Raw genomic sequence first — 15399 nt, forward strand, 5'->3', positions numbered from 1 at the left:
ACAATAAATTTTAAACTTGCTAAAGTGACTTAAACAAATCGTGAAAAATCCACCTGGCGCAAACACCTGCAATCAAAAAACACATGGGGCATACTTGGGGACCCCTCCAGAGTCAAGTTCGCTAGTTTTTAAGTTTGTGCCCCAACTTTTTTTTTTTCGCCCCCTTTTTCAAAGTAAATTTTTGGGGTGTCCTTAAGTTTTGTTTTGTGTTTTTTACACAGATTACCTTTGGGGGACTGACTGAAGGCTGCACGGCGTTTCTCGAAACGTTGCACCCCAAAACCCCAATTCTGCACTTTTTACCGCCTGTCATTCATAGGCTATACTTTATCGCCTAGGCGGAAAGTCTTTGAAGTTGAATACGGGGTAAAACCAAAACAGGCGATAATGACGTCATCGTCAGTAAATTACTGCGGATCCGGACTTAACGCCTCAAATTGAATACGGCCCTTAATCTCCTAACAAAGCTTAGTAAATAGACCCCTATATAACACAGAGCAGCATTTTCATGTACCATACCCTGACAGTGATTGTTAACAGCCAATCAGTGCAGACACCACATAAATGTACTTCATACACAGTCTAACACATGGTCCCGGAATTAATGTTCGCATTTCACTTTTTCAGATAATTGCTGACTACAATACTTAAATACCTGGACATGGCTTAACTGTGTATAGTGTGCATGTTCTCTTCATGTTTGCATGGTTTTCTCCCACAGGCCACAAACATACTGAAAGGTTAATTGGATTCCTTCTAAATTAACACTAGTCTCCATGTGTGTATGTTAGGGAATTTAGGGGGAGATGTTTCAAGCCGCAGAGTGGAATAAAGTTACGCAACACAACCGGTCAGCTCCTGTCATTTATCTAGTGCAGCATTTGAAATGTTAGATGCTGATTGGTTGCATTGGGCAATTACACCACTTTATCTACAGTGGTGCTTGGAAGTTTGTGAACCCTTCAATATTTTCTATATTTCTACTGAAATTTGGCCTAAAGCTACCTCAGATTTTTACACAAGTCCTAAAACTAGATAAAGACTAAAGCAAATGAGGCAAATAAATTAAACATGCTAATTTTTAAATTTTTTTGAGGACAATGATCCAATATCACAGTTGCAAAAGTATGTGAACCTTTAGGCTTAGCAGACAGGGCCGCCTTCAGATATCATGGGGCCTGGGACAGGCCAAATAGGCAGAGCCCCCCAGCCCCCATTATACAGAGCCTCACCCTTCCCCGAGTAATCTCCCTCCCTCCGCACAACGAGGGCCCCGGGGCCTTCCCACCCACTACTTTTTCCCTGTTAAATTTACATTTACTGACAGGCGCCACCTGCGCCCAGTACTATATCCTCTCCCTACCTCTCCGACCGCCCGCTGCTGTTGCGGTGTTTATGGATGCTCCCGTCTGCTCGATTGTGTTATTGGTTAGCAGCACAGAGCAGGCTGGGAGCATCCACTCTGCCTGCCTCCAACAGCCAGCCACATACATAGCAGCAGCGACGGGCGTTTGGAAAGATAGTGAGAGGGTATATTGTAGTAGTGGGCACGGGCGGCCGCGGACCACCTGCCGAGCCTGTCAGTGAACGTAAGTTTAGCAGGGTGGAAATAGTGGACAGGCGGTAGGAGGAGCGGTCGGGCCCCCAGAGTATCCGGGCCCGGGACTCCAGGCCCGGCCGTCCCCCTTGATGGCAGCCCTGTTAGCAGATACTGTATTTTGAAGGTGAAATTAGAGTCAGGTATTTTCAATCTATTGGATGGCAATCAGGTGTGAGTGGACAACTTGTCTTTTTAAAAGAACAGGGATCTATCAAAATCTGATGATCACAACACATGTTTGTGGAAGTGTATCAGGCCATGAACATAGGAGATTTCTAAGGACCTCAGAAGAAGAGTTGTTGATGTTCATCAGGCTGGAAAATGTTACAAAACTATCTCTAAAGATTTTGGACTCCATCAGTCAACAGTCAGACAGATTGTGTACAAATGGAGAAAATTCCAGATCATTATTACCCTCCCCAGGAGTGGTCGGCCAAAAAAGATCACACCAAGAGCAAAGCCTCAAATAGTTTGCAAGGTCACAAAGGAACCCATTGTAACCTCTAAACAACTGAAGGCCTTTCTCACTATGGCTAATGTCAATGTTCATGAGTCCACCATCAGGAGGACACTGAACAACAATGGTATGCTTGGCTGAAAAAGCATGAAAAAGCAAAAAAAATGAACATTGCTGCCCATCTGCAATTTGCTAAAGATCACCTGGACAAGCCTGAAAACTATAGGAACAATGTTTTGTGGACAGATGAGTCCAAAATAGAGCTTTTTGGTTTAAATGAGAAGCATTATGTTTGGAGAAAGGAGAACACTGCATTCCAGCATAAAAACCTCATACCATCTGTGAAACACGGTGGTGGTGGTGGTGGTATCATGGTTTGGGCCTGTTTTGCTGCATCTGGCCCAGGACGACTTGTCATCATTGATGAGACAATGTATTCTGAATTATACCAGAATATTCTAAGGAAAATGTCAGGACATCTGTCCATGAACTGCGTCTCAATAGAACGTGGGTCATGCAGCAAGACAACGACCCAAAGAACACAAGTAATTTCACCAAAAAATGGTTAAAGAAGAATACATTTTAAGTTTTGGAATGGTCAAGTCAAAATCCTGACCTTAATCCAATCGAAACGTTGTGGAAAGACCTGAAGCGAACAGTTCATGGGAGGAAACCCACCAACATAACAGAGTTGAAGCTATTTTGTACGGGGAAATGGGGTAAAATTCCTCCAAACCGATGTTCAGGACTAATCATCAAGTATCGGAAACATTTAGAAGCAGTTATTGCTGCACAAGGGGGGTCACACCAGATACTGAAAGCAAAGGTTCACATACTGTTGGCACTTACAGATATGTGATATTGGATAATGTTCCTCAATGAACAAATGAGCACGTCTATTTTTTTTTCTCATTTGTTTGATTTGCTTCTCTTTCTCTACTTTTAGGACTCGTGTGAAAATCTGAGGTAGTTTTAGGCCAAATTTCAGCATAAATATAGAAAATTCTGAAGGGTTCACAAACTTTCAAACACCACTGTATCTCCAAGGCTTGGTACATCCCCCTTTAGACTGTAAGCTACAACAGGGCAGGGACTGATATGAAACCCAAATATTCTCTGTACAGTGCTGAGTAAATTGGTGGTGTTATATAAATAAATGATTATTCTTCCAGGGTGCTATGTTTAAATGTATTTACCCCTCACCCTAATATCCAGCTTTCACTACTTGTACTCAGCACATGCCACTTACAACTTATCTGCTACGGTTTTCCCTTTGTCTCCAAGAACCGCCTTCCAGAGCAGCTCATATGCATAACCCACTCGTGGAGGCCTGAACAAGATGAGCTGAAAAGAAAAATTTAATTTTAATAATTTTATATAATCTAAAATTGGTGAAATATAAGTAATGTAAGCAGTAAATGTAGAAGTGAAGAGGAAATTGTTGTTGGAATACTACAACAATTCTAGTCTTAACATTGCTTAAGTAGTTACACTGGAGGTACTGCAGGTGGTGCTGTTACCAACATGTTACTAGATGGTCTTTCAGTCTAGTGCAAATCGACTCCATGTTAGTTGCTAGTTATGCTGTGTCTGTATGGTGAGAAACCAGCACTGTTCATACTACAGTTTTGCTTCATAAACCTTCTATGTTTGTTTGATGACTGATCAAAGAAGCAAGGTTATAGGACCAGGCACCATGTATCCCAGTCACCATACCTGGCACGAGAATACTGCAAAGGGCATGTGGGATGCACTGCAGAAGCTGCATGAATGATCCAGTTTAAACAGAAAATTATTCCTAAAAAAACTTTACCAAATGAGACTTGGCAAAGCAAAGGACACTCAGAAGCATGTAAATGCAATACAGGAGACAGTCTATAGGTGAGGATAGAAAGTGCAATAATGTAGTACAGGTTGAGTCTCCCATATCCAAATATTCTGAAATACGGAATATTACGAAATATGGAATTTGTTTTGCATGACTGAGATATTGAAACCTATACTTTTTGATGGTTCAATGTACACAAAGTATGTTTAAGGCGCAAAATTATTAAAAATATTGTATAAAATTACCTTCAGGCTTTGTGTATAAGGTATATATAAAACATAAATTAATTTTACATATGTACACAAACTTTGAGTCACAAAATTATTGAAAATATTGTATAAAATTACCTGCAGGCTGTGTGTATAAGGTGTATATAAAACATAAATGCAGTCTGTTTAGATTTGGGTCCCATTCCCAAGATATTTCATTATGGTATGCAATTATTCCAAAATACGGAATATTCTAGTAAGGACATTTATGTGCTTACCTGTTAAATCCTTTTCTTCAATTCCATAGGACACAGGCTTTACGCTTGGTATAGGTTGGTGAGTAGGAGTCTAGGCACCAAATAGTTAAAACTCTTTACCCATGAGCCCCTGCTCCCTCACCCCCATGACCCTCTCCCAGCCACAGGCAACTAAGTTAAGTTAACATGCCTAAAGCAAGAAGGAGGAGAAGGAAGAACGAGTCACATACAGGTCCAAAAACAAAGCAGATGCGGACAGGAGAAGCAGAGCAGTCCCACATAAATCTCCTTTTCTTCTTTCTCCATAGGGGACACAGGCTTTATCCTGGGATGTCCCAAAGCTAATCTCCTAAGGGAGGGAACGCTCCTGAGCTGCGCTGAGAACTCTTCTCACAAAAGTACCAACAGAAGAGGCGAAGGTATCAAAGGAATAGAACTTCACAAAGGTATGGGCAGAGGACCACTTGACAGCTTTACAAAGTTGCTTCGCAGAGGCGCCATGTCGAACTGCCCCCAAAAAATAAATAAATATATATATATATATATATATATATAGTAAATACTGCTAGTGCATGCATGATAATGTACCAGATTAAGAACAGCTATGCATTATAGAAAATACATCATAGTCCTGTGAATTATAACATATGTATAATGTATAATTCAAGTGCACAGCTTGGAACCTGATCCCTAGAGGAGAGATTGGCCCCCAGGCAGTAGGGCCCACCAGGGGTTTTCTCTGTACCTCTGTGGGCCAGTCTGAACCTTGACATGTACCAGAAAGGGCCCCATCTGCGTGCTCCTCTCACCTTGTGTCCAGCATCCTCTAGAAGATGTTTGGTTTCTAGAAGAACTCGTCTCATACCGGGGTTCGCCTGGAAATATCCGTCCTCTTCATAATATCCAATTCGGAGAGGTTTGGTACAGGAGTAAATCTATAGAACAAAGATCAGCGAGATGAGGGTGTGTCGTAGTGCTGGTCACTAAGTGAATTATAAGTTCTGTACTAAGCTCCCAAAACATATACCCCGTTTTCTGCTGTAAACATGATATTATTATGGTTTTCTGTGGAAATCAGTATAAATCTCACTCCTCCCATGGGAACATCAGAGTTAGGGAGTCCTTCCCCTATCCCCATACACTCCTCACCTATTATATATGTGTGTGTGTCTCATTACCTCCTCATTGAAATGAAGGGGTGGCAAATTTGGGTCCAGGCAAAAAAACTCATCACACCATAGAGCCCTCATGGAAAGTACCAGAGCGTCCACATCTCTCGCCATAGGTCCTGTGCATAGTGACACTGAAATAATAGATACATAATAAATGTTCACCCTTCTTACACTCCATCGCAGTCTGGGCAATAGGAGATACCAAAAAAAAATGTCCAACCCCAATATAATGTATTACTATCTGTGCAACAGACATGCAACAAATGCGTACCTCTTATATCCTATTAGTATCATAGAAATAACATACATGCAACACATGTATACAGTACCTGTTACATCCTATTACTGTCATAGATATAACACACACATTGTACAAATATGCACCCTCTCTTACACGTTTTTAATGTCACCATTGACTCCCATTAAAAGTGTACCCCTCTTGTACCCTATTACCCTCACTGAAGTAACAGACATATAATACTCTGTGCTGTGTACCGGTATCTCAGTTTACAGCACAAAGGAGCAGCTGACTGGGGTCACAGAGCATGAGCCCAGCGATCAGCTGACAGGAGCTCACTGATCACCAGCCCCTGGTGCAGGTGAGTGTTATTTATTTATTTTTCTATGTAATCAGCCTGTGGTCTATCAGACACACATGGCTGATTACAGAAGCCTGCTCCGGGCCCTGCTTTTCCTGTCAGCAGGCAGGGAAGGCTGAGCTGGAGATGGGGAAACAGGGAAAAAGCCTGCATAATGCCATCTCTAAATAGCGTTATTATAGCAGGACTCCATCCCCTGCATCTTTTCACAATTTCTTTTAGTAATCTGAAACAGATCACATTTTCCCTTCCAGATATGGGAAAGGCGATATGCCTACTAAAACAGTGCAAATTTAAGGGCTGTGGAGTAGTTTTTATGAAAACTGCTCCAAAAGCTCTTTAATACATTTAAGTTATACTAAAATAATGTAAAAAGGGTGTGAAAAAAACAGTTTTCACATTATTTTAGTAAAAAATAATATGGATAAATATGCCAGTTAATAACAGAATCAACCAACCCCTAAACCCCAAAGTGGAGTGTAATGCTGGGCATACACCGTCAGATAAAATGTCTGTCAGTGTATGGCTCACAATATCTGCTTTCCTCTCCTGGGGAGGAAATATTTCCCCGTTCCTCCGCTGAGAAGGAACGGGAAATATTGAGTGGTCGGCCGCGGCCAGGGCCGGTGCAAGGTTTCAGGGCGCCCTAGGCAAAGGTTCACAATGCAGCCCCTGTTTTCCCCCAAACCTAATAATATTCACATGACCCGAATTAAAGGGATGATTCCCCCTGCAGTGCCCCCAGTAGAAAGTGCCCCTGTAGTTCCCCCAGTTGTAAAGCCCTTGTAGTGCCCCCAGTAGTAATGCTCCCTGCAGTGCCCCCAGTAGTAATGTCCTTGTAGTGCCCCCAGTAGTAATGCTCCCTGCAGTGCCACCAGTAGTAATGCCCCTTGAAGTGCCCCCAGTAGTAAGGGCCCCTGTAGTGCTCCCAATAGTGCCCCCATATGATGCCCCCAGTAGTAAGGCCCCTGTAGTGCCCCCAATAGTAAGGCCCCTGTAGTGCCCCCATATGATGCCCCCAGTAGTAAGCCCGCTGTAGTGCCCCCATATGATGCCCCCAGTAGTGCCCCCTGTAGTAAGACAGCACCCCTCCCCCCCTTACCTTAAACTCCATACCGGTGCCTGCTGCCGTCCGTCCCCGGTGCCCGCTCTTCGGAAGTATGTGAGTAACGTCATCATGATGTCACTCCCATATTGCACTGCGGGACCCGGAAGCCAGACCTCAGGAGTGAGCTCCGTCCTCCGGCTGGCGCCAGGGGGGGGGTGAAGAGAGGAGCCAGGTGCCCGCTGGTAAAACAATCTCAGCGGGCGCCCAGCAAATGGAGGGTGCAAGGCGGACTCAGAAGCGCCCTCCAGTGGACGGCGCCCCTAGGCAGCTGCCTAAGCTTGCCTAGTGGAAGAGCCGGCCCTGGCCGCAGCAGTGCATATTGGAAGATTTATTGGTCACAATACTCTATGCAATTATCGGCCTATTCCACCGATAATCTACATATTGGGCTCATAATTGCATAATTTATGCCCGCCATAACATACAATATTAAATTAAACCAACCAGATACAATTTCTAACATCTATTCATCCACAAATAATATCCAAATTTTACCTGCAGTCATTCCATCAATGCACGCACGGACTCCACGAAGGCTGCAAAATGAAATATTATATATTATATAGGGATAACAATTATTATTTAACTTTAAATCCTGACTACATGTCTTTAGTGCATATTGATGTTATTTCATCTACCATGATTGAATATTGTGCTAGAAATTAATATAATCCCATCCATCTTGACCAAATATTGTTCTAGAAACTGATATTACCGTACCTACAATTCTCTGACCATGCATTCTGCTAGAAATTCATATTCTCATATACTGTACGAATCGGTCCAGTTGTAAATAGTTTATGCACCATTATTTGTGCTGGGTTACCTGGGGAATTGGGTCTAACGGGAACCTTGGAATTCACTAGGAATCCCCTGCAAAAGAAGTGATGGACATTAGCCCAGGGAACTCTGCTCATGGCTGCTACTGATGAAGAGGAGGAGGATCAGAAACTGGTGAGGGGCTGGCAGCACTTTGTCATAGTCCATATAGATTCGCCCATTTCTACCCACTGTACATTCTTGGGAATTGCCCCAGGATCTGCTCAACGATTTCAGTTTGTGGATTGTGTACTTAAAAAAAAAAGTTGCTACCTACAGCATAAAATTAAATGTTTTGTTTTGGAATATATTGGTCAAGAATGATTCACTACAGTTTGTGGGCCGCACCATAAGACCATTGCACACCCGTTTTATGCTACATAGAAGAATTTTCAATAAATATCCAGACAAATTACATTATATCAGAATGGTTCTCTAAAAAATGCTTCCATCAAAGGAATTGAGGGCATGATTCACTACCTTAAGCAATTACATATGCAATAGCAATTACGCACGCAGTTCAACTACGATAGTATGCTAATACATTGCGATCGCCATGCCCTCGCAGCACTTCCCATGGAGGCCCACTATACTCAGCACACATCCGTAATGTTTAGCAAGCCTGCAAAACCATCGGTACAATCGACTACCATCGCAGCCTCACGCACATCAGAAATTGCTAACAATGCACACTATGAGATCTCAGACTGCGTAGGCCATCGCAGTGGATAATTTATGCACGCCCCAGCAACGGCGTTCAAATGCACTGGCACACCACCGTTCGCCTCCCCACAGTCCCGATAATAATTGGCCGATTGGGTGCATAATCGCAGTTGCGTAAGGTAGTGAATCAGCCCCCGGGAACATTAAAGTGACCAATAGGGGAGGAGATCGCTGTAGCCTTTTCTGTAAGAGAGAAGCCTATTGGATTTTTTGGCTACAGATCCTCACCCGTTTGGGACTGAATGACACTATAGAATTAAACAATCTCTAGGAATTTTAATTACTAGGATATTGCTTGATGTCTGGAATTAATTTTATGTTTTTGTTGAATTTTCTTCTCTCGACTACTAATTATATATATATCGCTGAACATCAAAACAAATTGTATTTTCATTGAACACTAAAACATATCTTCTCCACTATTTTATTAATGACCAGCCCCATGGAATGGGCAGGTTCTCCATCTGAATATGAGTATGCGAGCGGTCAGGGGCGTTTCTAGAGAGGAGGGGGCCCGTGTGCAGTCTCCGACACGGGCCCCCTCCTCTCTCTCCGGTGGCCAGCAACACACTGAGTTGTGCGCGGCCAGCGCCGAAGTTATAGACTCTGGGCACTAGAGTGTGCCCAGAGTCTATAGAGTTTGCACAGGTCACCGGGAAAATGGGTGTGCAGTGCGGGGCCCCCCTGGACCCAGGGGCCCGTGTACCCCGCACACCCTGCACCCATTGTAGATACGCCCCTGCGAGCGGTTCAGCGTCTTTGCACTTAACCCCATGCAACGACACTCCCAGACAGGCCCGGCATGGATGGTGGACTCGAGTTCATTCCTGAGTGGGTGGTGAGCAGTATTGCCGATGGAAATTTTGCATTGAATCATGTGATAACCAGCCTACACTGTCCTATACTTGGTACCAGTACACCTGTAACTGAGGGTCCTTTTAATGTTTTTATGCAATTAAAACATTTATGCACTATGGAGCGCCCCCTATCTTTCTTTTTAATTTAGTGATATATATTTATATATTAACAAGTATATTGGCCCCGGCATATGCTATCACCTCCCCAGCTTTACTCCACCCTGCCCCAGCAGTGTTGTAGCTGCTCGTACTGTTCTCACCCGCCTCCCTCTGATACTAGGCAGGGGAATAGCGAGGGTGGTTCCAGTGGAGCATGAGCTCTGGGCGCCAAAATGGACAGAGGGCGCCATTCAGGTTTCCCGGGAATTCTTGGGGCGCTGCACAGTATGACGGCCGCCTGTTAGTTTTATCTCGGTTAGTTTGCTCTATATCCTAAATAAGTTACGGATTGGAGATCTGTTTCTACATTTCATGCTCCCTCAAGCTGCCCAGATTGTCCCCCTCCGCCCCCCCCCTCCTCTGTGATCATCTTCTATCACCTCTCCTTTACTGTCAGATTCATAACATTCACTTCTCACCTCTTTAATTCCCTCCCCTATCTACCATGGGATCGGCTCTTTGCCCCTCCCCTCTCCGTTCTTATTGGCTTCTGTCACCACCCCTCTCCTTTTCTTATTGGCAGGTATGAGTTTTAAAAAAAGTCACTGCTTTGCTATGTAAAGTAATGAGGTGTTCCTAGGCATGACCACAAAGTGTTATTTGAAAGATCTTTTAAAAGATACTGTATTAGGAGACCTGGAATAATAGTGGTAGACAGAACATGGTTAGCTGTACTCACATTAATATAGGTGCAATGTATATTTGTGAAGTAGGAACATAGCTAAGAAGGGAGCTTCCCATAGGTGATCAGAATATATAATACTATCTCCTCTATTGACTAATAACAATGATGCAAATATGATAAAAGCTAGATCCTAGGTGCTATACATAAATAAAGCAGTGCCAAATGAGCTACCCCTTAATGTCAGACAGTGCATTACCGAAGCATTCTATTCCCCCAATGGGACCTCAGCGCCCGATGTGATACTGCCACTTGTTGCTGTTTTTATCTTCACTTCAGTATTCCTCCGCAGGCTGGCCATACCCCACTGGCGCAGTTGAGTACAGGGAGGGGGCACTACGACATGCACTTTCTCCGGGCGTCATGGTCCCACACTACTCCTCTGATACTAGGTACCCCGTTCCCGGGGTCTGGTCCTCCTTTGCTACGTCTGTTCCTTCGCCCTAGCAATGGGAGCGGTTAGGGCTCACACATCGGCATACACTCCGTGTGCATTGAGGAGACGGGACAGACCGTAGGAAATTATTATAGCAATATATACAGGAGGAATAGGGCTCACCTCTGTCTGCTTGAAGTTGGCTTAAATCCGGCAATTCCACAAACACTGGACGGGAGGTGAATGCTGCCAGCAAGGTCACTTCCAATACTAAGAATTGAACCTCCACCACCAATCAATGCCCCCTCCCCACCGGAAGATCCTGATACCCCCTTGGCTCTGTTATGGGGGTTTAGTGTGTGTCCGTATATTGGGTTACTGGTTTCACAGCTACAGTAGGAGAAAGCGGTAGAGAGTATTATGTAATAGTACATAGCATTGGAATAAATTCCTAATACAGAAAATGTATATAATGGATGCGTGATTAGAATATTCAGCAAAGGGTGGAAATTATATATTATGTGCATATAAGAGTTTCATATAACAAGAGTAGATTTTACAGTCCAGTGTTCTCCATGTGCAGACTGTTGGTAAAGAGTTGTGTATGCATTACCTTACCCATGATCCTCTGCCAGTAGTGGATGGACATGTATAAATCCTGTTTAAATCCCCTTTAACCGGGTACACACTAGATGATATTGTGGATCGGACTATATATCGTCCACATCGGGCAGTGTGCATCCACTATGTCACTGACGATGCTGGCTCCTGGGCATCGTCAGCGTAGTCACCCATCGGACCTGCATGCAGGTCCAACAGGGAATATCGTCAGCTGGGGGCCATGCTGCCGAATGGCCCCCGAAGTCACTCCCGGCATACTCACTTGCCGATGTCAGAACTGCCACCTGGATCCGCCTTACTTGACATCGGCTGGGTACTCATCGTTAAGTGTGTAGCCAGCATATGACTGTGCACTGCTTAGTGGACTGTGCCCCATAGTAAGGGTGACTGTTAGCTGCACTCCAGGGCAAGGAACAATAAATTATCTTTCCAATCCCATGGGATCTATGTGTAAAGAGTGTGAGATAATAGAAGTGCAATGAATTGAGTTTAAGTAGTTTAAAATCCAACCGCAACCAAACTACTAAGAAGTCTATATCAGTATGATCAGTGCCTCAATGGAGTTCAAGCCCAACAGGATAGTTCTGACCTTGTCTGACAGGATGGACGAGGAGATGAGGACTAATAGTACAGATACAGGACCCGAATATAAGTCACACTCAGGTCCGAATGTGGCCACATTCAGAATATTGACTGTGTATGGGCAGTCAGCTACTTATCAGGCTTATAGAGAGAGAGCAGCGGATACGAGATACAATAAGCGGAGTTTCAAGTGGGAGATGAGCTGAGCTAGACACATGTGGAACTACAGCAGTGTTTCCCATCCTCAGTCCTCAGAGTTCCCTAACAGTACGTTGTTCAGACTAGAAGATCTGGAAAACATGCACTGTTGATGGTCCCCGAGGACTGAAGTTGGGAAACTTGAACTATAGAGATACTGGGGCTTATGTAGATTTGGACACATTTTGTGCAGTTTGCATGGGATGAGTCTGAGCCACGTGGAACACTGAATAGGCAGCTAGGTACACTGCCATCGAGCACCCACATCACATAGACCTGTGGATAGGAACTTCCAGCAGAAACAGCAGATACTTCTTGAATTTACCATAAAAGAGTCTGAGGAACATTTGTCTTGGCAAACACAATGGCTCCTTGTTTCTTAAAAACCTTTACCAGGACTCTGTCCTCTTCCTCCACCTCTTCGAGGTACTGCACAAGGCCGCAAGTGGAAGGATGGCCCTGAAAATCCAACAAAGGTGCTGTTAAAAGGGCGTCCGTGCTTCACAGGTGAATCAGTTTGAGCCTTTTATTAAGGGTTCTATTCATTATCACTTATTTCTACTTCAGGGTCCATAGGGTATCCACAGGATACCTTGGGTATAGGTGTGACGTCAGTCGCAGGGCACCAAAGAGTTAAGCTTTCAGCCTCCCAGGATGCACTAGGTCCCCCTCCTATACCCCGCCCCCAGGCCAAGGCACCTCAGTTTAGTTTGGTGCCCGGCCGGAGTCGGGTGCACCTGTTGGAGTGGGGGCTAGAAGAGCCCCTGAAGCTTTTTCTTCATGCAGCTGTGGCTGCACATCTGGATGAACAGCATGGACAGTCAGTCCTGACGTCCATGCTGTCTTCCCTACACCCCGCCGGTACCAGAACGCCGGTACTGATCCGGGGATGCTGGTGGGCGTCTGGGGTCACAGCTAGCGGTGACCCCAGATGCTCCGGACCATGGCCGGATTCAAGGGGGACAGAGGTAAGCAGCGGGGTCCCGCGGTGGGTCCCCGCTGATCACATGGTCCTAAGTCCCCAGGCAGGGGGCTCCCTGGGGACTGGCTGCAGCGTGGAGCCAGGCGACCAACCTGCGCTTCCACTACCCCCTGGGACAGCGGACCGCAGCAGAGCGGTAGCGCTGCGGCGTCCCAGGGGTTAAATGCATGCCAGGGGAGCGTGCCTTCCCTGTCTCACAGCCGGCGCCTCCCCCGCTGCACACAGCCCTCTCTGCACTGTGCTGACTGGTCCTGTGTCAGCGCTCCTCCCCCAGGCCAGCTTCTCTCTGCTCCTCGGCGGCCATCTTCTCTGCAACGCATGGTGAACGCTGCTGGAAGTCTGGAAGGAAGCATCGTGGTCTGGGTCCCCCCGCATACCTCTCCTCCGCTGTGGCTCAGGTCTGTGTATGCAGCGCTGTGTCCTACCAGGCCCTGTGTCTGTGTAGTTGAGTGATCAGCGCTGTTAGTGCAGGAATTGTTATTTCTCTGCATTGTATGTGACTGTGCTAGCGCTGCCTGTAACTATTCTTCACTAAACTGTCAGCTTTATTACTGTCCCTGTTCTTTCTGCTAAAGCCCTTGCGGTGCGGTGCTGCAGGGTGGTCTCTCGCCTATTTAATACTTAATTGGTGAGAGAGGTCACATACGTGGTGCCATCATGTCTGAAAGTGATTTTCCCCTCCGGCTACAGTGTACCACGTGCAAAGTACCGTTAGCGGAGGGGGAGGGTAGCGCGGAGGGCCTTTGCCGGCAGTGTTGTCCATGGCGTGGCCTATTACGGTTACAGCACCGGTACAGGAGCCGCCCTGGGCTTGTTTCGCTCAGGCGTTAACAGCTTTAGTGGGCCAGTTAGCTCCGCAGCCCGCGTTTACTCCGATGGGTTTGTCCCAGCAGTCTGTGGTGTCGTCACCCATGCAGGGGTTCCCACGACAATTGGTGGTACCCCACAGTCTCCCTATTTCCCCGCTCCCGGGTTCTCAGGAGCCAGCGTGGGTTAACTCCCTGACGAGTTCCTTACAGCACTTGTCGGATGTATTGCAAGGGGAGTCTGTGATGCGGCCTCATAAAAGGCCGGTGGCGTCTCTGTCCGCTCCTTATGAGGATGACGAAGGGACGTCTGATGATGGGGAGATTCTGGATCCTTACGATCAGGAACCTTTCCATACTAAGGACGCTGATGCTAAGTCCAAAGTATATATTCCTGGACTTATTCGGGCGGTCCACACAGCCTTGGTGATTGAGGACGAAGTTCCCCCAGCGGCTAAATCTAAGTATGCCTTTTTCAAAGATGTGAAGGGCGATGCCACAGTCTTTCCTCTTTCGGGTCAGTTGGTGGACCATTTAGAGGAGGCGTGGAAACAACCTGGCAAAAGATACCAGCCGCAGAGACGCCTGGCGGTGGCTTATCCGTTCGCGGATAATTATTTTGCTAAGTGTGAATCCCCTCCACAGGTGGATTCTCACGTGACCCGTCTTGTCCGTAGTGCCACATTGCCGATGCCATCCATGTCCTCCCTTAAGGATGCTACGGACCGCAAGGTAGAAATCTGCCTGAAGTCCGCTTATTCCCTTGCAGGGGGGGCAGCACGGCCGGCTATGGCCATTTGCTGGGTTGCCAGAGCGATGGAGCGCTGGGCGGATTCATTAGAGGCTTCTTTTGAATCCGACTGTCCGGCCGAACAAGCGGAGTTGATTGGCAATCTCCGTGATTCGGCCACCTACATCAACGAGGCGGCTCTAGACATTAGTACTCTGGTGTCTAGAATTTCTTCAGCAGCGGTAGCTGCTCGTCGCACCTTGTGGCTGCGATCCTGGAAGGCGGACGCAGATCCAAGAAAGGTCTGGAAGCGTTGCCGTTTACCGGAGAAGTTCTCTTCGGTCCGGATCTGGATAAGATTGTGGCCACGCTGGCGGCAGCCAAATCTGCTTGTCTCCCGTCGGCCGCTGCTCCTTCTGGTTCTGGACCATCGTCCTTTCGGTCATCTAGGGCCCAGGGCAGGCCCAAACCACAGTCGTTTCCTCGACAGGCTGGCCCTAAGAAATCGGGCAAGCCCCGGAAACAGGCATGGAGTACCAGACGTCCGGCCCCCAAGCCAGATGACAAGCCTGCGGCCTGACGGTCCGGGTCTCCCCTTGGGGGATCCCAGGGTGGGAGGCTGCCTGCTGCAGTT

At 46.3% G+C, this 15399-nt stretch overlaps 1 protein-coding gene across 1 annotated transcript in view; it reads right to left on the reverse strand.

Moving 5' to 3' along the window:
• The window catches only part of LOC148474663 (fatty-acid amide hydrolase 1-like), a 98204-nt gene that overhangs the window by 36217 nt on the left and 46588 nt on the right, over positions 1 to 15399 (reverse strand). The window contains exons 5-10 of the mRNA XM_088458283.1: positions 12573 to 12706; positions 11030 to 11236; positions 7726 to 7766; positions 5530 to 5654; positions 5161 to 5286; positions 3307 to 3401 (exon numbers count right to left, since the gene is read on the reverse strand). Coding sequence (XP_088314409.1) covers positions 3307 to 3401; positions 5161 to 5286; positions 5530 to 5654; positions 7726 to 7766; positions 11030 to 11236; positions 12573 to 12706 — 728 coding nt within the window. The remainder of the gene's footprint in view (positions 1 to 3306; positions 3402 to 5160; positions 5287 to 5529; positions 5655 to 7725; positions 7767 to 11029; positions 11237 to 12572; positions 12707 to 15399) is intronic.

This window comes from Taudactylus pleione, unplaced genomic scaffold (assembly GCF_031769625.1).
Source record: "Taudactylus pleione unplaced genomic scaffold, aTauple2 ptg000824l, whole genome shotgun sequence".
NCBI classification, from domain to species: domain Eukaryota; kingdom Metazoa; phylum Chordata; class Amphibia; order Anura; family Myobatrachidae; genus Taudactylus; species Taudactylus pleione.